We start from the raw sequence: 26,185 nt of genomic DNA, 5'->3' as shown, positions 1-26,185 counted from the left end.
TCCCTCTATTATATAATATACGTATACTTTGCCAACTCTATTACTTCGGATGATACCCGGTTTTAATTATTACATGTATGTATATACATATATATATATATATATATATATATAAATTCTTTTAATAACGTCGTTTGACGAATCGACGAGTTTCTTTGAAAAAACTTGCACGCCGAAGGCTCGTGGATAAGCACGTTGTCGAGCTCGTTTCGATGTTGATATGTCAATGCTGTGATGTTAACCCTTGAAAACTTGACCGAACTAAAAGAAAACGGAAGAAAAAGTATATTTCCGACCCCGGCAAGATCCATCCCCGAAAGTCCCCCATAATTAAACGGAAGAAACAGAAAAACGATCCACCCTCCTCGAGAAATGAATATTTCTATTGCTGTAACTCCGCATAGTCCTTAAAATTAGTATTTAGCGACTCTAATCGTATTTAATGTAAAGATGATGATTATTATTATTATTCTTATTATTATTATTATTATTATTGTTGTTATATCTCAGTGACTCTCTCCACAGTGTAGGTGGCTTCTCGGAGAGAAATGGATGAGAGTGCCAGAGGAACGATTGGTATAAAATGCGAGGTTAACATACCAAATTGTTTCGAGAACAATTGATCAATCGACCCGATTTTGGTCGATTCTTCTCCGATAATTCACTAATGCCCAAATTCCTACATTTGTCGCATTTGTAAATAAAATTTTTATCATCACATGAACTATGCGTAGTCTTGGTGTACGTTCATCTCTCTTTCTTGGTTCGCTGTTTAACGTTATACCACTCGAGATGGCATATATTGATTATTCTTATGGGAATTGTGTGGATTTTGCTTGGTGTACAAATGAAACAATCGCATGGGTTTTCCATGAGAGACACATAAATCATTATTTGTTATTCTTTGTGAATGAAGAGGACGATAGAAAAGAATGAATATTTACATCTTTATAGGCATTAGGTAGATTGGTACAGCATTTAGACAACAGTAAACGTGCATACTCAACGAAATACAATGGTGTCCCGCTAAAGTTATCACCTCTCCGGTTCAAGAACCCGTAGCTGCTCTAACATTTACTTTATAATCGTCCTTTACATTATTGTGCGAATCGCTAAGCATACCACTGCACGAACGATCATGGCTCGTACAAATAACTTCTTACGGATCGGCGTATATCGATAACTAAAAGCAGTAAGAATAAATGCACATTCGGTGGCCGTTTTAATAAACACTTTACCCTAAAATCCTTACTTACGTATCGTATCGACTCTTTGGTAATAATTCTGGATACGATCAGACACGATTAATAGATTTCGATGACAAAATTTCCTTTTCTCACTTGATCCGTCAATCGCAGCTAAACGGTGACTATACGTTATCCCTCGGATAATCAACGATTAATTCGACAAAAGTTGTACTCGAGATACGGTGATCTAAATGGTCCTTAACAAACTAATATTTACAATTACAGAAAATTATATAAAAAAAAATGAAACAACGTTTAAAGTCCGAGAGTTCTGACTTTGAGAATAATTTAATTTATCGAATAGAATAAAACTAGAGCTCTTTACAACGAACATAAATAAATAATAAAATTAGCGCATTGTGAAATGATTCTTTTTAGACTTTCACTCGTCGAGTTTCACAGCCGATACAAATTATTGTACAGCATGCGTAAGGAGCCGAATATTCGACGAGGCAAAGTTCGCAGGAGAGAGAGAGAGAGAGAGAGAGAGAAGATAGGTTTGTATAAGCTACAAAGTCTAAAAGCGCTATTACAGTGCCATTAGAGGTATAATTCAGCAACGTTGCTTTAATCTTAACATACCTACGCTACTTTCTATCATATATATATATATATATATATATAACACTTAGGACAGATCTACCTTTGGTACAAATTGCCTTTCTACTGACTACAATCAAGATTCTCTCTCTGCTTTCCCTCTGACAAAATTCGATCGCTCGGAAAGAAAAGTTGGAACGCTATATAATTTACCGACGCGACGAGACACGTGCAACGTTTCTTTTGGAGAACAGTCTTGATTATTATGCTGTGCCGCTACTATATATACACACTTACGAGAGAAATTTTTGGTTGACAACACTGTAAGAACAGAAGCACGAGCAGCTTCTTTACGCAAAGTCCTTCCTTTCGAAGTCACATTTATAAATCGATACACGTTTATAATATATATATTAATTATAGTATCTCGAAGAAAAGCATAGGTGCGGAGGAGCGTGGTCGATCGACGGTACGTACGAGTGTGATTTTTGGTTCCATCTCAGGATGAGACGTTCCAGAAGAGTATACGCGGCGAATAATGCTATGGAAGGTCGTCGGCAGGGCTCTTCTTTCTCACGGTCTTGCACGCGTGCACCAGAGTCATATGTATATAGCACATAGCCTCTCTCTCCCCCTCGGAATCTAATTATCGCGACTGGGCCTGACGTTTATCAGGGAGAGGGGGTAATTTTCACAGTGGCGTAGGCGCTTTCGCGAAACGGTAGTCGACGTTACGTATATATATATATATATATATATGCTATACAGAGTAATTATTGCGATCACTGTGCGGAGATAGAGGGTGTTTGCGAAGAAGCGCACGCGCGAACCCCGTGTGAAACACGAAGGAGGAGCAGCGGAGTACGCGGAACGGATTATTGGCCTCTGACAAAAGAATTCCTTCGTGGTTTTCGCAACTCGAGCTACACTTCATTACCATCGACCGATAAGAGAAAACACCTCTGGTCTCGCTAACAACGCTATCGATACAATAGGTATATACACCGTATACAAGAAAATACACCGACGAAACGTTCGAATAATTACTTTCAAAGCTATTTGGTTTTAGAGGCTCTTTCGACTATATATATATATATATGTGTGTGTGTGTATATAGACGAGAAGCCGCGGTCTTCGAGTCTTTTCTAGATTCATATAAACAAGTAATTCTCGTAATCGGCGTAAGAGCTGGCAGTGAGGTGTTTCGACGTGAGCGGGGTCGAAGGGACGCTCTGGGCTAGTTGATGTTGATGCTGATGTTGGTGTTGATGCTGATGCTGATGCTGGTGGATCCTGGGTACTTGCAGCTGGGATAATTGAGTCTTCTGCGGCAAAACGATCCTCGTCTGTTGGAGGGACGCGAGGGAACGAGCGTTTTGATCCGTTTGCCGGAGGTTGTTGCTGTTATTGACGAGGCTACCGCTCCTCGAGCAGTGCTGCTGATGCAGCAGCAGTTGATTATTTTTGTCCTTTTGGAGATAGTGCGCGGCGTGGCCCACCAGGTTCAACCTCGACATCGCCATCGTGATGCTCGAATCCGACGCCCACATGCTCTGAAGTGACACACCAGTTATGTTAATGATTATAAATAGATTCTTCGCGGCGTCGCTTCTTTTCTTATTTCTTACTCATTTTTCTTTGCCTTTTTAGTCGATGTATATATATATGTGTGTGTGTGTGTGTGTGTGTGTACCTTTCTCCTCTGAGGATTGTAATCGGGATTGCGGCGAATACGAAGGTGCCGATCAACGCTGGTCCATCTCTGGGTGACTTTGAGGGGCAAGTCGTCCGGATGTAATTTCCTCTGGTACTCCTCGCCCTCGCAAACCTCGTAAAGCGAGAATTGCTCGACTCTCTCCTTCAAATTGTAACAGCTCAGCAACATCTGAATCAACTCGTCCACGGTGGTCTTCTCGGAGATTAGAAGACTCTTGTACTGGGACTGCGAAAAATACACCGGTAGAATTGCATTTCTATATACGCGTCTGATAAGATCAAGTTCAACTGGATCATGCAGAAGATTCGCTTACCCCGGACATGAGAGCGCTGTCGTAAATCTTGACGAGGCCACCGCGTCGGGCTTGCAGGGAGAACCTGAAGAAATAAATAAATATTGTAGGACGATTTATTGGAAAAAATGGCTAGTGTTAAATTTGTCGGTGAATTCAAAGTGCTATGGGAAGGTAAAGTTTCTCTGGAGGAGCGGCATGCATTTAAACAATGAAATTTTATTATAATTAATATTTAAATACCGCTCCTAGTTTTCTTTATATCACAAAATTGCATATGTATGAGAGACGATAAGATTTTTTCCTTTTCATTAACTTTTTTATCATACGCCCATAATTGCTCTGAGACATTGGGATTCTTCGTTCTTTCAGATATATATATATATATATACATATATCTATAATTTGAAATTGGTTCGCGCTACGGAGAGGATTGTTCTGGGCAAGGCAGGGAAAAAGTGATGGGGTTTGAGCTGCGTCGTGCTTGTAGTTATCCGGAGATGGGCCTGAAATTACACGACAAGGCCGCCCGACTGACCGACCGAAACCTCCCTGAAAGTCCACTGCAAGACTTTGTACAATCAGGTATGTACCATACTATATATTTATATCTATAGATACCTGGAATCGCCACGAGGATGGCAAGATTGCAGGACCGCTGGTCTAGCATCGTCGTCCAATGGCAAGACAGTCCTTACGTTGGCTCTCCTCACGGTTACCTCCATCGTCAGATAAAACAGTCTGGGATCCCGGTGTCGCATTCTGTACTTGTTCAGCAAATTTTGCACCACCTCCCTGCACGTCGTCTCGTACGTGATACTCAACGTCTTGTACTCGATATCTTGTCTCAGACAATTTGCGTACACCTTGATGGTGGTCTGAAAAGTATAGAAAAATCAAATATCAAAATGCTGAGTCGAGGAAAAAGCAAACATTAATATTATTCCAATAATTTCTCGCGCGTTTTGGCTACGGTAAAAATTGCAAATCTTTGTAGGGAAAAGCTGGACCCTTGAACTTTATGGACGATCTGTGTAGGTCCAAAATAGATATCGATTCTCCCCTCTCCAAACGATGTTGTTAGTCTTGTTAATTAAAAAAAAATGTATAGCGCGATTTGGTCTTGAAGAAATTTCCACCAGTCGCTGCGGGCCCCACATATATACATGTGTATAATTATTGTCGACGCGTTTGATGGGTTATGCGTTCAAGTTGAGAGATGAGATCCGGTGCGTTTGCATGGAGAGCGAGGCAGAGTGCAGCAAGAGTCTGAACAATTAGTCCATAATTAACCCGGGGACAGACGTCGGCCACGCGCTCTCTTCCATAAAAACCATATCAACCCTTGAGAGAGATAGGATAGCGGCTCATCGAGGGATGTTGCTACCGAAAATAAACCCGAGTCTCGCCGCGCGGATGCCGCCATACTCGACAAGGACCTTCCTCTATGAAATATCACTCCGCGCACACCCTACTCTATATAGCTATATAGCTCCACGTCCCACATCTGTTTGTCTTTTACGCTCAAACGGAAGCTTCTTTATTAACACGCTCAAAACAGCTATAATAGCTCATCTCTCTCCCAATTACGACCTTTGCAAATAAACCCCTCCCCCTCGTATCACTTTAAAACAGCTATATAGCATATTTCTTATACAATTACGACCTTTGCGAATGGAGCCCTTCCCCCAAACCAATTTCTATTTTCATTTTTCAACGGACCTGACGAATCTCGGCAAAAATCGTCGCTGCTTTTCTACTGCTTTCAACATATATATATATATATGTGATAGACACGTGTGTTTTTACGATGCGTTTACACGCACGAAAAACCACTTCCCTGTGGTGTAATACGGAAGAATTTCCATCGGGGCGATGCGACGGTGCGGGCGGTTTATGAGCGAACAGCCGGGATTTCATTACCGTTATTCGCTATTCTGATATCCGTAACTTCCCAGCGACGAAATTCGATTGACGCTCCGCACGATTCATTTGCCATAAATTACTTTGTCCGAGTGACATTCCGTGTCGTATATATAGCATATTTGAATGGAGTTAAATTAACGATAAATATTCGTCGACTCGCGCGACCGTATAAGATATATACGCACATATGTATATGCGTATAATACCATATATAGTAGTGCAGGTTGCGGGCGCACCTGGGGAACCTGCGTGGTCAACACTAATGTCACCGTAATCGCATTGGAATCCGACGGTATATACACGCCGAATGAGAAATCTCCGCCCACGCGGAACGCGCTCTTTTCCTCGATCGAAACTCGGGAACGCCCGTCTCGCCTCGTGTCGGAGATGAGATCGAATCGCACAACGAGCCGTGGAGCCGTTTTTCAACTCGTATATTCGCAGGGTGCGGCCGTACAACGCACACGTGAGGCTTCGTTAGTTTAGTTGGGCAGGGCACCCCATTAATTCAACGCACACTCGTAAAACCTACCCCCACCTCCTCCTCCATCTTTGTTTCGCCGTTCGAAACGTCTCTTCTCACAAATAACGTGTAAATCCTCGGACAAACACGTGTCGTCTGCACTTTGATACCTCCGTATATACAGAGTTCCCCTGTCTCCAGCGAAATTAATTTTGTCGAACGAGCAAAAAATTTCCGATTAAATGCTGCTAATGAGACTCGTATAAATTTTGCTCGAGACACTGAAAATAGAGATAGGCGGATCGTTCATTTCTCGCAGCAGAATCGAAGCAGCTCACGGTATGTACACAGCTTTAAGTATATGCATGTATATATTCCTGTACTATATAGCTATATAGAAGGAACGGCTAGCTTGGCCGAGGATTACGTGACAAATTCTATGCAACGAATGAACGCGAGTCTGCTTGGGGTGTGAAGAACGTGCCTTTGGCACGTGTTTCGGGATTTAAGGATGTACCGGCCGGTACGCGTGACCGGTCCCTGAAGAATCTGCAGTTGGAACAGCAGGAGATGGAATTGATTTCCGTAAGACTGATCACGAGCGACCGCTGACTCCCAATTGTCTTCTTCAGCTATATATATATACCAAATACTTGTATATAACACTAGTTGTATATAATGTTACCCCCATGGAAACGTGAGAATGGAACATACGTTCGGTGTCACAGCATGTTTCGAAAGGGAAACCACTGGTTCCTCTCTCTCTCTCTCTCTCTCTCTCTCTCTCTCTCTCTCTCTCTCTCTCTCTCTCTCTCTCTCCCTCTCTTGACAGAAATCGTATCGCGCATCGTAATATCTGTTAGAAAAAAAGCAGCTTTTCATGGAGCGGTCGTTAAAGCGCGCGCGGTAACTTCAAAAATAGTGTGAAGACTATATAGATCGAGTTCTAAGCCGTTCTCAATGGGAAAAGAATTAGACTGGAGTGTCCCGGAAATAGCATATAGCGAGTATATTTCTATCTAGTGAATATGTATGGATACATATATCGTCGCGTGCCAGATAACCCGATGGTCCCATGCACGGAAGGAGAAACGACGTTTCGGACAGAATCCGAATCGAGGCTCGTCTTGACACATCGCAGCTGCAACGTGCCATTGACTTTCACGTAATTACACGCCGCACACGACTCGCAATGCTACGACGCAACCGATGGATATAATTATTGCTATATATATAGTTGACATTGGGGAGATTTGCTTCATTAACCACAGGACCGCGCGATAATTGCGGGCGAGTATAATAACAGCAAGTAGAGGAAAAAGGGAGAAGAACAGTTGGTTCGACCTTTGCTTTTAAGGATCGTAAAGACCGAGAATCGTCTAATGGGTCTTCTAATGGGGCCACTGGGAAGATGCTGAATTCAGAGAAACGATGGAGAAGCTGCTGGCCCTCGAGAACCGTCTATCCGCCAATACGGAGCGTCGCTTGTAAAATACCAGAAGAGATGTACAAGGTGGATAGAGACGTTGAAGGAGAAGAGAGTGTAGACGCCATGTGTCGCCAAACCCTAACGAACAGGGGGAAACGTCGTCAGGGCAGAATCCATAAAACTTGAGCATAAAATCGGACGCTTCGAACCGCAGGAATCTGTATTTTCGTCAGACTCTGGCTTCATTCCCCTCCGCCGTGATTCTTCCCCAAAATTCGATCAACGCGAGCATCTTTATGCTCTTCATCATCGATCAGCCTATTATATATACAACGCTTACAAAGGATCGAGCTGGAAATTCTATTGGGCTACTCCACGTCTGGTAAATCAATCCACGTGTTCCCCCGAGGTTGCAACTTGACTCGTCCTCAGCTTATAAAATACACATACATATACATCTCTCGTTAGGTTGGCTAAAAATAGTATAACCTTATCAGAGTCGATTATCGTTATCGGTAGCACTGGAAACCCGAAGGTAATCCGTCACCCGTTATGCCGCGGCTCATTCCCATTTCTCTCTGAGGTAAACGACACCAGTCGGAGCCTATTTTCTACCCCCCCCCCCCTCTTTCTCTCACGAGCACACCAGCTCTAAACAAATACACGACTTTCCACAGAGCTACTATAATTTATACTCCGTTCTTTATTATATCACATTACCAGAACCATGAACGAGCAAAGAATATATATATATATATTGCATTACGCGTTAAGACCTTGTAATTATTACATGTATATAGCTGCTACGAAATTCTGGGCTCGGAGTTTCCGGCTGTGTAGGCTGTCCCACGCCAATCGCGAGAATTCATGCGCTTTTTTTGCTTTTTCCCTTTTTTCGACTATCGCGTTTAACGGCGCATGCGCAATCGCTAACGCAACAACGACAAACGCAATTGGAAGTAGGCTAATGCCGCGCAGAGCCCAGGAAACGTGCAATCGCGTTTGCGACTATCATCCACGTGATGTTTATATATATATATATATATATACATGTATCTAGAATGGCTTCCCCTCTTCTTCATCCGCAGAGGAGTCTCGCGATGTGAAATACATCGAAGATTTTTAATCGGAAGGAGAGAAGGTAAGGAAATCCATACGTGGCGTAAATGTTAAACGTGGACGTGCCAGCTCGCCGCATAACCCTTCGACGTTGTTATTTTTTCACGCGTCGTCACGACTATTCGTTACCAACGCACGACAACCTTCCGCAGGGCTCGATGAATATAGTCTCACAGGAATACCTCGGCTAGCCGGCAGTATACACACACGAGTGCCTTCTTCAAATAATTTTTCATCAAATTTCGCAAAAGGGAGAAATGTCGAATGAAACTTTCGAAATTCAATGTTCCTTCGCCTCTTTGCATATGCCGAGATTCGTGGCACGTGCTGCCACAGCGTTCAGCTGGTATTTCACTGTGCGTCGCGCGGTTGGCGTTCTTCAGGTGCTCTCTCCCTCTTCTCTCCTCTCGGTCCAACGCGCCACCGCTTCCGCTGGAGAAAAGGACGAGGCTATGGGGGAGATTTTGTAAGAAAAACTCGGAGCGACGAGGAACCCTCCTACGCTCCCTTTGAAATCCCCGGGATAATTACTCGACATTGAGGCTTCCGCGCGACGAGCGAGCGAATAGCGCGAAAACTCTGGCGATTCTCCCCTTTTCTTTTTTATCCCGTGTTGGAACGCTCGCTTCATTTTTTCGCCGATTAATCTTTAGCTGAGTTTGGCGATATTGTCGGGAGCCAAGAGTGTATTGTGTATACGCATATATGTATATGTGACTCTGTGGCAATAAAAGTGCAGAGTCAGCAAAGTAATATTCTTTACTCTTTTATCGCGACTACAGTTTGGTATTTCCGAAAGGAGGCGCGGTTCACAATAGTTTCTCTCTCTCTAGCTTATTGACAAATAGCGGGCCACGATTGTTCTTCGGGAAAATGGAAGGGTCTAGCATGTGACTTTGAAGCATTATCCCCGCAATCTCTCTCTCTCTCTCTCTCTCTCTCTCTCTGTCGGAGCACCATGGCGTTGTCCTCTCCGAGACGCGAATAAGCGACGCGACGCTCGGAATTGGACGAGAAATCTCGCAGGGTGGCATGAATTTCCGGCGGCCGCTTACTCGTTACTTTCGCGCACTTTCCCGTTGTCACGGGGAGATTTTACAATGGCCACGAAAGCCTGGGAATAGCTTACTTAATTCCTAGTTAATAGCGAACGAGACGAAGCACACTTCGCACGCTTCGTGGAAACTTTTGCGATGCCGCGAATTGCGCGTCACGCGTCCACACTCCGCGCGCCCCGAATACAAACTTTTGTCCTTCGCCGCGGTCCAAAACAAAACTCGCACGGTTCGGTTTACATAACTTCGCGGAGCCTTTCCTCGATATAATTGAGCTACTCGCAACACAACTGGGAACTCGCTTATAATTCTCTCTCCTCTTAATGAAATCTTTTCTCCGAAGAAACGCGCGATTCGATATAGATCGAGTAATCTCACCCTCTTCATCAATTGTTCGATTATTCTTCAGTGGCAATTATACAAGTTTCATGTATAAACTGCATCGCTGTAATTAAACGAGTCGGAGCCACGGTTAAAAAGTTGATTTCCGTTTGCGAATCACGAGAGCTCGCAATTTTACCGATCCTCCTTCAGGACAATCAGCCTGGCGTTAAATCGAGCGTGTCGGCCGTGTCAGGGGTCAACCGCGAGAGTCTCCGAAGCCGACACGGCCGTTGGGTCAGGAATTCCACGCGAGGGTCAATCACTGTCACTCGTATTAACCCAGCCAAACATTTCGAGCTCTGGAGTAAACGCGCCAGGCCACAACGTTATTGCTTCGCCTCCGGTTCGTTCCTTTCCGGAATACCATTGAAAATTCATAATCGTATATCCAGGATCCCGTTTGACACTAAACCTATACACCGTTTCGCCTTCGAACGACCCTTTCTAAATGTAAATACGTGCGAGAAAAAAAACCCTCACCACGTTTGCAGCGTTAATCTCATAATTACGACACGATCAACAATTCCTCGGATACAAACACAAAAATCAAACTCGAACAAACTCCTTCCTATAGTGTATCGTTGCCACGCAAGTGGATCATTGAAATTCGGTCAATGATTCACTTACCTATTATAAAGTAATTTATAATAATTTAAGAAACTCGTGCGATTATTCCGACAAGAAATGCAGAGTCATCCCCGTAGCAATTTGCAGCTGTCAACCTGGCGACCTAGAAAGGCACGACTGAGCGAGGCGCGGATATAATGCCTTCTTTCGCCGTGCGAATTATAACGCGAGATATGGGATCGATTGGCAAATAATAATTAGAGTCTCGTCGAGTTTGTTCAAGTGAATATTCTATTCCGCGTGAGAGGAACTATATAGTACATATATATATATATATATATATATAATCCCCGCGAAGAGAGGCTGACGATCGACAGCCCTTTCCGGTGGCCGACATGAACACAAAGGGAGAGGAGAGACCGCGTGGCAAGAGGTGAAAAGAGAAAACGGGGTACGGGGCACGTGCCCTCATCGCCATCGGCTGGCCCGGTTTTGCGTACATACGTGCCACACCGACCCCTCCTACTCTTCTCTCGCAATATGTTCTTCTCGCTGCAACATAATACCACCACCGCCTGTACACGCATGTATATACGTACACTAGAAAGCTTCCTTCCTGTGCTAGCATCCTCCGGAGCCATATGGTACCCCATGGCTTCGTTTCTCCTCCTCTCCTCTTGGACTGCTTTGACACGAACGAGCTGCGCGCGCGCCAGGAAGCTATCAATTTTTTTCTCCCTTTTTTCTTCTATATTCTTTCCTCGAATTAATAAAAATATCGCAATCGTTTTCTGCGAGAGTGAAACACTCCGCAATCTATAGATACTCGTTAGGAGATGTATCATCGCGATAATGAGTCATTCTTAGATTGCAATAAAAACGAGTCGTGCGGAAATGCCGATGAGGTAATGTTTCGTTTACTACACATATAACGTGTACGTAGGATAATATATACGCTGTATATTATTGCGCATCTATTCTGCTCGAGATAAATTGGAACGATTCGGGAGTTTTAGGGAATAGAGTTCGTTGGGTATAATCTCTAGAGGGAAATTTGTCGGTCAGAGTAGTAATGTGTAGTAAATATTTTTGGTTCTAGAGAGAATTTACAAGTTCTATGGCGTTTCCTTGGAGAATTCTACGGTCCTTTTCTCGAGTGGACGTATGTACGTCTATAGGCTACTCGGCCCAGACACGCAGCTGTTTACACAGACAGTATATTATTACATACACGCCTCAAGTTCAACGAGAACGCTCTCCTATCGGGAGAAGACTTTCCGTCCCCCCTTAAAGTCTGTTTTCCTACGCGTCCCTTTATAGTACACTAAAAACACAGAATCTTGCAAGGACAAAAATCGGATCGTTCCTCGTATTCCAAGCCGAACATCGAAAGTTTCTCGGTATTAACCGAGAGGTAAACCCGAAGACTATACGAAGAAAAAGAATCATGAAACAAGAAGGAATAAGTTTATTTTGAATTTCTTTAGCGATACCAGCGGAAAGACACTATCTTTGCTGGAGCTATAGTATTTTTAAACCGTTGATAAGAAGATGCTACTGAATATATTTACACATGTTTGCGTGTATTGTTGAAAAATTCCACGAAACTCTACGAAAGATAGAATAATGAGTAATTGTAAGATCTCTGTTTCCGGCTAGGATAAGATAGAAGTGTGTTTGTGTGGGGGGTGGAAGTGGTGGCTGATGGGACGAGACGAGATGAGGCGAAGAGAGGAGAGGAGAAGCCAATTGGAAAACTTCCTGTCCAGTTATATATTTCCATGCGCATACTACAGTAAGATCTATTGCAAGTTAAGGTTGTTGTTATCGGATAGTGGAGAGAAGGTCGGTGACAACAGGTTCGTATATAGTATAATTGGTTCTTCCTCCTCTCCGCTGATTGTTTTAAACGAGAACAACTCGACCACAGCTTGGAGCCCTCCCCCTCCCCCCCCCCCCTCTCTCTCTCTCTCTCTCTCTCCACCACCAACACGCACGCGCGCGCAATTATTAGCATCCACACTTACATCCGGTTAATTTGTAGCGTAGCTCGTGGATACTGCAGGCTGCAGCCACAGCAACACAAAATAACAGATGCTCGTACGTTACGTTTCATTAAGTTTTGCTGCATTGCTCTATACACGTTTCGTCACGAGATCGCACATGTATCTCGAGAAAATTCGTCGGGGAACTTGTGGAACGCGTGATTGACACGGAACAAATTGAGCGAGATAAAGATTGTTAGCCTAATGAAGCGCGAATTAAGAGGAAAATGTTTGATTAATTTCAGGCCATAAGTTTCTCATCCGAGAGTGTGAAATAATACGATATGCTGATTAGTGAGAGGATTCCGGGAAACTAATAGATTGGTCGATTTATTTTAGTCTTTCTCTCTCTCTCTTTCTTATCAGCTGGGCTATAGAATTTTAACAAAAACTTCGAACAACGCGACGCGTGTAGGGAGAGGATAAAGGGTCTTCGTACCACACACCGGTGTAATTTAGGTATGATTTTTTGCTCAAGTACGGGGGCGAAGTTGTAGTGCGTCCGAGTAACAAAGAAAGAGAGAAAGAGAGAGAGAGAGAAGCAGCCGAATGGAGCTCGCACGTGCGTGTACGCGTTCCCTTTTGCTTCGCTTGGTGAGTTTTTCGAGAAGAAGGCCGTAAAATCTCTTTCGTAGACGCAGCACGCGTTGCTGACAAAGTCTTTGCCGCGCCGTACTACACCTGACTGCACTCGGAACCGTCGAGGCGATAAGGTCACCACCCCACGTGCACACAACAGAGTCCTGGGGGATTATATATATATGAAAAGATTTTTTCAAAGATTATTCATGAATAATGCAATATATCTCAGCGTACGTTCTACGTAAAATCCGTGCCAAGATAAATTCGGAAATCTTCGTTCTCGTAATCGTCCTTGAACTTGGAATTTTAATTCGTTTTCCAGCCTGAAGCAAAAGTTTCGAGATCACCAGGTAAGGTTTGGTAAAGAGCTGCTACTGAATATCAACGAGAAACGTTTCTTATGAATTCAATTACCAAGTACACGTAATCATAGGTTTTTCCCGAAGGTGATGCATGAAATCGCGAGGACGTCATCTCCGAGGAAAGAGATCATTGGCTATTGGTGAAAAATGATCCGGCGGGGTGAGGAGCGCGCCGTGGCCATGCCGCTCTGTTCTCTACGTGTGTTTATGTCATTTGACCCGTCCCCTTGACTTCACTTGACCGGAGAGTGTCAATAAGTCATATATATATATATATATATATATATATATATGTAGGAAACCGAGGCCAAACGGATAAGCCACCCTGAAGAATCCAACATCCCCTTTGAACCATCCGACGTTCTCCATTCTAGCAATTATTACCACCCCCCTGGAATAATTCGGTTCACCTCGCTCAAGAATACAAACTTCCGGTGCAACGAACCACGTCGAGAGCTGCGCGCTATTTCTGCTATTTGCCGGGCGAGTGTTTGGTCACGTGCGACTCGATTCTCGAAATAGCTCCGCTCTTCAAAAGCTTTTCATAGGTAAAAAAAGGACTCGATGCAGGTGCGTTGCGCCGAATACAGGTGCGCGTTTATTTAGCGCGCGAGTTTCCTGCGCTAGCGAAAAATAAACTCGACCGCGCGCCCTTCGGACGTGACGACTGCCAAAGCACGCGGCTCTATTTTCATTCGGTTTTACGCGTTACATACATGCAGCGATACAAGTATCTAGCTACCTTAACAGGCAATATCCTGTGCCATAAAAAAGAATCTTTATTAATTTTCTCCCAACCCTATAAATATTTTATGAAGAAAAACGGAAGTCGAGTCAGCCTCTTCCGGAAGTCAAATCCGCGAATAAATTCTGTACAAACCGATAATCGACGCCTGACAAAATAAATTGAGATAAATCAATACATCAACCAGACACTGAGAAACCGGATGAAAATAAATGGAAACCAAGAGAACAAGGCTAAAGCTCCCCTATACAGCTCGTACTCCTCTCCAGCAGTCGATATACTCTCAATTTGAATTTTGAGTCGCTCGCGCGATATAATGAGCGGCATTCATTCGACGGTGGCCCAGTAGAATCGAGTTTTATGCAACGCGATACGCGACAGTCCCTGTGTGCGTGTTTACACACTCGCGTCGTTTGACCAATGAGCCTGTGCAGCCGCGCACACCTACACGGAACGCACACATCTATATATAGAGAGAGATGAAACGACGCGCGGTATAAGCCTGTGGAAACGAGGCGTAAATGTTTGTAATGCACGCGACCAGTCGCGCTTACGCGTTACAGCGTATTACGAGCTAAACAGAAGGAACGTAAATGATAGGCGCGGCGCCACTGTATCCCTTGCTATCTCGTTCGATTTCATGTATCGGGTGTCTCGCCAATCAAACGTATGCGAGTATCGTGCACCGATACACCGAAACCTCCTTATCTCAAATACATATATATATATATAAGCATTGCTAATTCCGTTCCGTCATTCACGCGCGGATCGCGTTACGTTTAAATTTAATATCCCCGCTTCTATCGATTTTTATCGTGAAATCCAAAGAAAGGCGAGCTTGTAACTGTTATATATATATATATAACTCTTGCGTTTCCGTGAATTTCTCAAGAAATCGATGATGCGTTTTTGTCGTATGTACGTGTATATATACTGTACGAATAAACCGAAACGATCGCTTGATCGAATTAACCGTAGCTTATTGAGACTAATGCATTATCCTGCCTTGAATTCTTCTAGGGAGGGGGCGGGGGGGGGGGAGGAGGGATAGGAGGCACTTCCGCTTGGACACGGGCAAGTTTCGAGAGCACAGCGTCGCTTCGTAGTCGTCGTTGTACTCGAGGGCTCCCTTGCGCACGCGCGCTCTACGTCGTGTCAACGGACTTTTCAACCAGCGTTATTCATATTTATATATACTATTATTTAGTTGGACGAATCGCTTGACCTCTTCCGACTCTTACAACAACCACTATTCCCAGAATTCATTAAGCCTTTACGATTCCTTCTCATTGTTCAGTTTGCATCAAAGAAATAGAGAGATACTTGCTTCGGCAAATTTTACACAATATTCTACCTGCAACTGGCAAAAATCATTACGCTTTTCGCTTATTAGCGTCTCGCAAAGTCGTTTCCTCCTTCGCTAATTACTCCCGTTCCCACTTGCCGCGTTTTACGCAACGAAATTCCATTCATTTTCATTCCTTCCCCCCTCTCTCTCTCGCTCTTTTAAGATTCTACAGTACATCGCACGTTAAGTAGCGTTAATAAACCCTCGTCCAGAAGACTTCCGGTTCCCAAAGATTTTAGGCGGCATTATCGCGGCTTATCAGCGCTGTGCTATACCGACCCGGGTCGCTTAATCTGAATTCCATCTGAATTCCGTCCTCGAGACGTATAAACACGAGTTTATACTCTGTAACTATATACTGTACATGTATATATTAAAAGGTTGCGTGTAATTTCGAGCAAAATAAATGATCATTTTCTAGAGACGCTTGGAGACTTGTTTCTGCAATATATTTTCTGTCGCTAAATAATCATTTTTTTCGCGTTTAGGCTAATTTATACCATACCGAAATTTACTTGAAAAAAGCAGTGTTTTTAATTACGTTCAATTTATTTACTTAATATTGTAAACGAGTCGTTAGCGAAGGAGGGGAACATGTGGAGTTTACAGTCTTTCGAGTTTATTTATTAAACTTGCAGTGCACAGATACTGCAAATGGTCTCTTATCATCAGGGTAGATTGAAGAGAGAGAGAGAGAGAGAGAGCACGCATTTATATCGCATCAGACGCAAAAAGTATTATTGAAGAAATAATGACTTTATCAATTGGCAATAAGCGATAAAAAAATGTCGAAGAAAATTTGAGCGATTTGTTGAAACGTAAGTGGAAGGATGGCGAACGATGCGTAGGCTGGGAGTGAATGCACCGATTGAGCAATAGAATTTTATGAATCGTCTAAGGGTCAAGCGTTATAATACGCGGTTTATCGGTAAACGTTGCAAGCATCTATGAACCAGAATGAGTGGCGAGAGAAACCAATACGTCATCATTATTAGGAAATAGTAATAATACGAGATTTGAGAATTGAACCAGTCTCGAATGAACATCTGGCACACAGTGGTCTCATTCACTCTTTCTTCACTCTTCTTCTTGATATTCCTATGCGTAGAACCTCATCTCTCTCTCTCTCTCTTTCTCCCTTCTTCGGTGTGCCTTAACGCGATAACCTCGGTTCTATCGACTCCTCGCTAAAATAAACAAGAAGGGTTCCTATTTTCTCAAATCAATTTCAACACTCCTATATACATATATGTATAGTATATACCCTCCGAATATCGTTAATTTGGAAAATCTTAATTTTCTATATTATCAATTAAATAAGCACCGGTAGAATATTGCCAAGCCCTATAAAATTTATTTCTATACGCGATCGTCCCTATGGTAGAGATTTTCTTTTGTTTATTGCATCGTTATACATATTTATGCACGAGCGTGTTTTATGAAACTGCGCTTTTGGTTTATCAGTAGGAGCCGTTATCGTTTCGAGGATTGTGCGGCAGCTTCGTGCATCGCGGGGAGATAAATTGTGTTTGTGCATGGGTCAAAGTAGCCATGGGAGCAAATGGGGGGGGGGGGGGGATATTCAGGCAGGTATAGGTAGTTCCAAAAGGGGTGGGAGGGGTGATGGTACGCGCGAAGACGAGATGATTAATTCCTGCGGTCACCGCGGAGTAACGCGAAACTCCACGGTTCGGTCGTTTTTATCTCGTGGACTCGGAAAGCGTAATAACCAGCAAACAGGTTCTCCTTCCACGTACTTGAGTCATTCCGTCGAGAATCCGCAAGTTTAAAGCACGAACGCGAACGATATACAGTAGTGGTCGGTGAAGTTGCTGAATGGTCAGCTTTGTCCATTCTCGATGGTCAATTGTGCGGATACAGATGGATTAAGCATGAAATCTCTGAAAATTATACCCCCCCCCCCCTCTCTTTAGTGCCGTTCCACGTGCATTAACGTCGTCCCACCAGATACAACGATATTCGACAAAATAATTAATCTCATTGTTGATGAATTTTTTGCACAATTTCTTTTTTGCATCCACTTAATTGATACGTGCATTGTAAAAGTTTTGTGGGAAAGCTCGTGTAATTACGTTGCTGAAGAATGAAGCCCGTATACAGAATTCTCTGTTGCAATGGTCATTGTTCGTTTTTGTTGAAACGAGAAGCGTGAACATCTGTGGCGTCGTGCGAAATAACCGCAATTGTCGTGGTTTGCAGCCTTTTCGGCCGGCCAGATGTCAAATTAACTGTGCTGAGTGCGAGTGCACCTCGCGGTTTCGCTCTTTCCAGCAATTGCAAAAACACTTTCTAGCCTTATGACGTATATACATATATATATATATATATATAATAATTTTCTACTCTATTACGCAATATACACATTCTGTCCAGTAAAGAGCGACCACGATATCCGTGAACGGCACGATGAGTCTCGATGTCCGATTCGAAGCGAGCGTGAACGGGACGAAGAGGCGATCGATCGGTACTTTCGAAGGACCAACAGGTTTCGACTGAGCTGTGTGTGTTGGAATCGAGGACGTCACTGAAAAATTCCGTGAATGCGTTGGCACGCTCGTTCCCGATATCGCCAATTATATACACACACATATGTAAAAATCACTGGATACTCGAGCGACGAGTGGCACATGCCTGCTTCTCAGCCCACTACCGGCTTATAGATTCAATTGCACGTGCTACTAGAGTCATTGCGTCATTTTTCACCGGAATGCCACATGCAATCCACATAACTTATTCAACTATCGCCTCGACACTTGGACCAATTCCAAAAGCGGCGAACAATTCGCCGTGGAAAAAATCAAAGAAGGAAAAATAACAATATTCCTCGTGTGTTCCGAATTTCCAGGCAAAAGTACTTTCTCGTACTTCAACTGTACTATATAGTGGAGAACACGTGCGTGCGTGCGCTCGCTCAGACACAGCTGTGAGTGCTTTCACCGGTAGCCCCAAACACGACAATCATGTCCAAGGAATTCGTGCAATTACGACAGCCGATAGTATACGTATATATATAGGCGGATCTTATACTCCATCAGGAGTCTCTTAGCCGAGCATGAAATTATCACTCGACTCGCCACTCTCCACTACATCCTGTTCCCAACTTTTTTCATTTAAGGAATCTCCGCAACTCTCCTCCAGTTTTACTCTATCCACCATCATCATTCCGATAGCGATTATTTCTACTTGGACTTTTAACGGAAGCAAAAACCTCCATCGAGCTTCCGTTTCATGTTACTCGACCTGTCTCTCTCTCTCTCTCTCCCTCTGATATCCTATATATATTTAATCTTTGACTATATATATACAAACACGAGGAATAATTGTAATGGCAGAATTCTCGGTCAAGATTAATGAATCGAACCAACAATTTATTGCGTGAAACAGCGTACGACTATTATTACGCAAGAAGAGCAAGACTTGGCTCGTGGTCGTGAGTCCAGATTATTCGCTGAATTCCGGATCGCGGATAATTGCGTTATACCCGCCTAGATCAGCCAAGCGTCTTAATTGAACATTATCGTGGAATATCGACCTTGAAAGCAGCGAAAGTACAGACGATCCGCTTCTCCATTTCCCCTTCTGCCACGCGAGCCGTTCGCTTTGATTCTCGCTCGGTGCTAAACCCTTCTGTCGTAGATATATATATATATATATATATATATGTTTATATGATATAGATTTCATCGTGTCCATTTCAAAGATTTTACATCGGATGCCTAATATACAGCCTGATTATTATTATTATCATTGATATGGATTATTAGAAGGTGGAAAAAGTTGAATGGCCGAACAAACTGCGATTTCATGTCTATCTGGGCGGACAAACCTGCTGCTCTTCTTGGAAAAGGAATAAATGACATCGGTAACGGAACAAGAGAGGTAAACCGTGAAAGAGAGAAAGCACAAGTGTTGATTGGTTTCCATTTGGAATTTAAAAAAAATCAAACTTGTTAAATTCCACATTCTTGCAGCGAACATTCAAGTAGGATAATGTCGAAGAAAAATGATTAAGGAAGGTTTTAGCATTCGATCGTAACCATTTTCCTTATACTCGATGTAATACAGCTGCGATTATAACTTTATCTCTGCAACAAAGAAGTCGCTCGGTAAACAATTTTCCGTGATAAGTCTTGGCGTGATAAAATATCAGATTCTAGGCTGCAAATGTCGTTCGATAAATCTCGAAGAGGTATACGAAAGCTGAGAGATCGTTGACGAAGGAGAGTATTACGTATATATATATATAGAGATATATTTATGAATAGGAGAGAGATTCGAAGTAGCTGGGGATTGTGAAATTGTCAAGGCTGGGATTTATCGGGAATGATATGTACTCTCGCGGGCTGATAAAAGACATTCGTGGGGGCGTATATAGAGTCTCGAAGCTTTTGAGCGGCTGTCGTGATTTTTTTCCACGTCAAATAGTGTTTTCCTGTAGAAGGGAAATGTGTTTATTCAAGCCCGACCATACCGGCTAGAATCACAAGCTGATCTAGTCGAGCAAAAGAGTTTCGGTCGGCTCCTTTTCCGTCATCAAACGGAGGTGGATAATGGCCTATAATTATTTCAGTCAATGGACTGCCACTACTACGTTCTCCAAATAAAAATCCCCACGAGCCTATTAATCTCTTCTCGTTAATCGGAATTCCAGTGCGCTACTTTTAATACTATATATATACATATATATATATATATATAAGAAAATTAAATCAAAACCAGGAGAGAAGAAATGGAGAGCTGCAGAGAGGAGAAAGAGGAGGCCGCACCTTCAATTTTCTCAATTTCCAGAATTCTTTTTGCCCTCTTTCATTAAATGAAAAATTCCACGTTAAATATAATGATTATAAATGAAAAGGACCTGAAGGTATTATATATAGAGAAATCTATGTGAAAATTAACGGTTAAGGTGGTAGGAGTGCAGCGCGGGAGCGTATTAAAAAATTTTTCCAGCAAACGGAAGTCGTCGTGCCCTGGTATGCGAGTGGTAGGTGGGGAGAGGGGAGGCATCCTTGGAAGTGGGCAAGGACCTCGAGGCCCTCGGAGTTGTATCCTGATTACCGAGGCATTGTGATGCCGCGCAATTCCCCCGTCGACGTTGCGGTGTCTACGCGTTTAAAAGCCTTGGATGTGAGGACACCCCCCCCCCCCCTTATCCATCACCAGCTCGCCATAAACCACCATCCTCCACGACGACACCCTCTTCTTCTCTATTCTTGCATCGTGTCGCGCGCTTATCATGCGGGTACGTAATAATTAAAGCCACAATTTGCGCCAGTTTACTTCCTGGTATTCTTCGCGCATATATATAGCGTACAATCCCTGAAAAACCCCTATAAAAAATTCAGAAATATTCTTCAACGCAAACTTCCCATATAATTTCTCCACTGTCAAACTTTTAAGTATGACAAATACGGTAGCAGCGTTTGTTCCTTATTGATCAGACGAACAAAGAATTATACAGTAGAGGGTCGGTATCTATAACTACGAGATACGCTCAATCTCGTGTCAATTATTTCGTAATTAAAAAGATTGAAATTCAAAGCGACGAAATAATATTCTCCATTTCGTTGAAGTATGCGATGGATGATAAAGGGTGGGGGGGCAAGGAGGCTGTTTATTTGGTTGAAACCGGTCGGTAGTCGGTATTACGTATTAGATATATAGGTTGGTGTAAGAAAACCGGAAGCACGCGCCGTCGCGAAAGGATGTTGCGAGGGTCGGACAGGTCCCAGAAGCGGAACGGAGTCGTGGAAAACGTCACGAGAAAGTATCTTGCCACTCGAACCGATGCGATGGACGGAGACAAAGTCGAGAGTCGTATTTGAAGAAGTTAATTTTTCATTGTTAATGTAATATTTTAATTGGGCTATTAATTTTGGCATATGGTATATATTTAAGGTCTCTCCCGCAAGAAGCAAGGCGCAAAGGCGCCTTTGTGTATGCAGCGTTCTCACAAAGAATTCCACGCTCCCCCTCCTCGACAAAAAACTATATAAGGTCGCGAGCCTCTCTCTCTCTCTCTCTCTCTCTCTCTCTCCTCTCTAGCCCTTCTAGATAGCTCGATATAAAAAAGAATTAGACACTTTTATGGTGTTCGCCTTCTGGTGAATGTATACGTATATACAACCATTTCTTTTCCTCTTTTTTCCGACCTCCCTAATGTGACTTTTCCAGAATTTACGGTCGCGTAGAGCGCACGATGCGCCGAGCTATACACCTATAAAACTTATTCTGGTTAAACGTGAGAGCAGCAGACAGTAACACGTGTAACATCCTCCTCGTAAACATTTGCATCTGGAGAACAACATTGATTTCTTCCCAAAACATTTTTCCTTTCAACGAAAATATCACGGGGACAAGCCTGCGTCACCCTACGTAACACAAAGACTCATTGATATTTTCTTATATATATATATATGGTCTCGTTTCATTCACAAGAGTTCAGAATGGAAATTTAAAAATGGAGATTGAGCTGGTTCTGTATACAAGTTGATTCGATCGAGTATATACACCAGATCCGTTTGAAGTGGGCTGCAAGTGCGTGGCAGAGTTACGAAAGTAGCGGACGCGTTGAAGAATTTAGCTTGGTGAAAAGAGTCCGTGGAAAAATATTTACTCAATCGGCAAAGTGAGGCAGGCTGCACATGGTGGGCATGGGAGGAATAGGAGGGCAGGGGCACTTGTGCGGAGGAACTCTTCGGATAGGCGTAGTGCGTTCGCGCGCAGCTTCTCGGGGTTCTTCGTTCGGGCCGTTCTAACGGAAGGAGCGGGAGAGGTGGGTTCGCGCGCGCGACGCCGACGACCTCTGCGCGCCCGCGTGTGAAACGGGTCAGACTTTGCTTGAAAACAATGAAAAATCCGTACATCCACCTCCTAGCTTTTGCAGAGTCAACAGACTCGCCGTACTTGCTCTTGTGCAATATCTCTGCTTATCCTTGGCTGCGGATATATATTATTTTCTTTTTCTCCTTTTTCACATTCTTTCGCTGCGACAGACCCGATAGAATTTCCCACGAACCGCGTTTGCGCCTGTTTACCCCCTCCCCCCTCTTGTGTCTTGAGTTAGTCCCACTGCAAGTGGGCTGCCATTTTTCTCCTCCCTTTTTACGCCAACGGAAACACTACGACTCTCCCGAGGGCCATCCATGCGCAAGATGATGTTTGCCCTTGGTCCTCCATCCTTCTTCTCACCCCCCCCCCCCTCTGTATATGTGATAGCCCAAGCAACGACACACATGGTCTCCCAATACACGATCCCCACCCCCTCCCTACACCACTCGAGAGAACACTGCAGTACTTTGCACATTTTCTCAATACGATTCGCAAACCAATTTATCTTCAAGGTTAAAAAGAACCTTGTTTTTAAAGCTTTTTTTGGAGAAATGTGCAGAGATTGCGGCGTTCGTTGGTTCGGCAGGTCTATGGTAGATTTTAATAGTGTTATTGCCGGACGAATAAGGTGAATGGTTGAAAAAATCCGTATAGGTCTAGCAGAGTTGTTGATAAATTGTCCAGTTACGAACTCGCTTTGGTCGCAGGGCTCCAGCAGACAGAAAATTCTGTGCTTATTGCTTCACGCTGAATTTCCTTTTCTTTCCCTCGTTTGCTTTATTAAGAGGCGCGCGTCATTACTTTTTGCACTCCCCCGCGTAGCCAACGACTAATGCATGGACGGGTTCACTCGTACGACCATTCCACTCGCTAATATTAAGAATTTACTGCCACGAACCACTTGGCAATTTCCTCCTCCCCCGTGCAAATTTTTATTAAATCGCCTTGTTGCATATATGTATATATACATCGGTGCAAGAATTTTCCTCATCTGTATGCAAATTGGGTCTCAGAGATCTCGCGAACGCAGCTCTTGTATTAATCGCTCGACGTAAATAAATTTTAGTCTATATATATATATATATATACATATATATATATACACATCATCCACAGCAAAATCTTTAAATTCTTCGCCGTTCCAAAGTTCGTCTCGACGCGATTCTCACGGATGGAAGTTTTTTCTTAAGGCTAAATGCCGAGGCGTGTGAAAAAATGTGGATCCAACGAAATTGGATGGTTTTTCCATAGGTAAGACCTGCTGGCGCGAGGGTCGAGCGAGATTTATCGATTGCAGTGTGTTTACGTGTGTAGGTGTGTGTGTGTGTTAATTAACGGTAAAACTCACCTGTCTCGATGGGCCGGTGTCCGCGGGTGAGAAACTCGACAGGCTGGTTAGGGGTACGAGGGATGCGCAGGAAGACGCTCTCGAGGGTGGCGGAGTGTGTCCAGGGGTTGGACTTCCGCTGCCGCAGCTACTGGCACCCCCACTCGAGGCCAAACTTACGCTATCCGCTCGGCCTCTCCACGGCGAAACTGACACGTGCTTCAGCATCCCTCCAAATCCTTTCCTGAACAATGCAATCTTTTTACAAAATCCCTTCGCAAAGAAATTTTAATTAATTTCGTTAAATTCTATCATATATCCGATCAAAGGAATTATCTCAATAAAATCACTCGTTTGTCTCTCGGTGCACGTATCGGGCGGCTGGTCAATTTCTCTGGCAAGAATGGCGAATCTCGTTTAGGAATTAAAGGTCTCGAAGATGGACTTTGACATCGGGCGAGAGTGAGAGAGCAAGGAGAGAGTGCTTGTGACGTGCCACTGGAATCACGCTTAAGGAGCAAATTTGCGGAACAGTTTGTGGTCGCGGTAATTATACGGATGATTCACCTAATAGTAAGTGTGTATATACTCTCGCGCTTGACGTTCCATAGGATCGAAAAGATTTATTTGCAGCGGAGGCTAATAGGGAAATCACGTAGGAGCTATTATTTTACACGATTCTTTACTCGAGCGATCGCAGCGAGACGCTGCGAGAACAGCTTCCGATTAATCCATTATTATCCTGAGAGCTTCGTTATACTCGACATGTATATATTATTATTATGGCAATCATCGAGCCGAGCGAGTTTTGATTTGTTGGCTCTGTGCACTCTGTCTGCTCCCACTCTATATAGAGTCTTCCTCTTACGACGACGAGGAAGGATCGCTGCACGGTAACGAGCTGCGACAATAGGCAATTTCTCCAGGTACCGTGGCGTGATTGCGCAAGGAAATTGAGAAAAGTGCAAAATTGCCGTTAGAATTCTTTATTTTCCCTATCGCGTGTCCGCCGTGCTCCCGGTGTCGTCTACCGTGCCAGACCATGGATCAACGACACGGTGCGATCGCCAATTTACGCATAGCGACTCTCACAGAGACACGACGCATCCTCCCTGAACTTCTAATTGCTATTTTCAAGAAAATTGTGAAAGTTTGAAAAACGTCCAAGGCAAAAACCTGCGTACATATATGCAAATGGAAAGTTGCGATATGAAAACTGTGCGCGACTAGCAATTTCTGTCCAAGTCGTGTAGGCCGAGCTACATTGATTTAATTAATACTATACAATTAGTGGAAAATCTGCAAGACCGTGTTGCGCGGTGCAGAAATAAAGTGAGTATATATTCCATGGGAATTTGGCAGGAAATTGGAAGTGGTCTCCCACGATATATAGGCTAACGTGGGAGGATGTGCTCCGAGATAAGAAACCAGCGTACTTGTATTATATATATATATATACGTACAGCGACGAGTTACTCACTGGCGAATTTACAGCCGAGTGCTTTCCGCACCCGCGCGCGGAATATGCAAAACGCCTCAGTGTCCAGGAATCATATCATCCTTCCAGTTCCAGTGGCTTCTGCTCGAGGAAAAACGCGATCTCGCGCTGCGGTGCACTGATGACAGCTCTACCGACAGTCGCCTGCCAAACTGTCAAACACAGACACGTACGCACACACACACACACACATACGCACGGCTCTGCACTCACGCACCATAAAATTCGACTACTCGGACGAGCGAGAATCCCACATGGAAATAATCCTTGGTGCGAACCGTTGGCTCCTCCAGATTCGTCTCGATAATTGACCAAATTCACTGGGAACGACGAAAAACTCTGTTGAGAAAATGTAGGCGCGTGTGTATCCTGTGTACGAAGTGGTTGAATTTTCTCAGGACTCGAGAGAAAAGTGGCAGCGAGTGGGTGTCATGACGAAGCGAACGCGACGAGCGCTACGAGCCGACTGAGTGACTGACGCTACGCTATACACACGCTTTGCTCTCGGCAGCACTGCCAGCAGGTTTTTCTCCTCGAGTTGCGTTGTTGCAGCGGCGGCGCTCCGAGAGAGGAGAGAGAGGCTCCTCCGCACACGCTCGCCTCGCACACCGATTCGGTATTCCGTGTACGTACTACGAGGTGTAGTGACTGCTTCGTGTGGCACAGGCTGGCAGCTCGTATAGATGG

At 43.9% G+C, this 26,185-nt stretch overlaps 1 protein-coding gene across 2 annotated transcripts; it reads right to left on the bottom strand.

Moving 5' to 3' along the window:
- Nucleotides 1-856: 856 nt before the first annotated feature.
- On the bottom strand, nt 857-25,970 carry rau (RA domain-containing protein rau). 2 transcript variants are annotated; one of them, XM_066733249.1, is made up of 6 exons: nt 25,481-25,970; nt 24,022-24,244; nt 4,418-4,674; nt 3,818-3,881; nt 3,481-3,729; nt 857-3,340 (listed from the first exon to the last, which is right to left on the bottom strand). In XM_066733249.1, the coding sequence occupies exons 2-6, from the start codon at nt 24,226-24,228 to the stop codon at nt 2,939-2,941; spliced, it is 1,179 nt and encodes a 392-aa protein (XP_066589346.1). In that variant the 5' UTR covers nt 24,229-24,244; nt 25,481-25,970; the 3' UTR covers nt 857-2,938. The 2 variants fall into 2 exon arrangements, with proteins under 2 accessions (XP_066589346.1, XP_066589345.1); XM_066733248.1 differs by having other exon boundaries at nt 858-3,340; nt 25,464-25,970.
- Between the last annotated feature and the right edge of the window lie 215 nt (nt 25,971-26,185).

The sequence above is a fragment of the Prorops nasuta genome, unplaced genomic scaffold, assembly GCF_024137725.1.
Source record: "Prorops nasuta isolate Cenicafe-Biocafe unplaced genomic scaffold, Cenicafe_Pnas_1.2 PNAS00010, whole genome shotgun sequence".
NCBI classification, from domain to species: domain Eukaryota; kingdom Metazoa; phylum Arthropoda; class Insecta; order Hymenoptera; family Bethylidae; genus Prorops; species Prorops nasuta.
The sequence above is the reverse complement of the archived record's forward strand: the minus strand, read 5'-3'. Positions and strand labels throughout refer to the sequence as shown.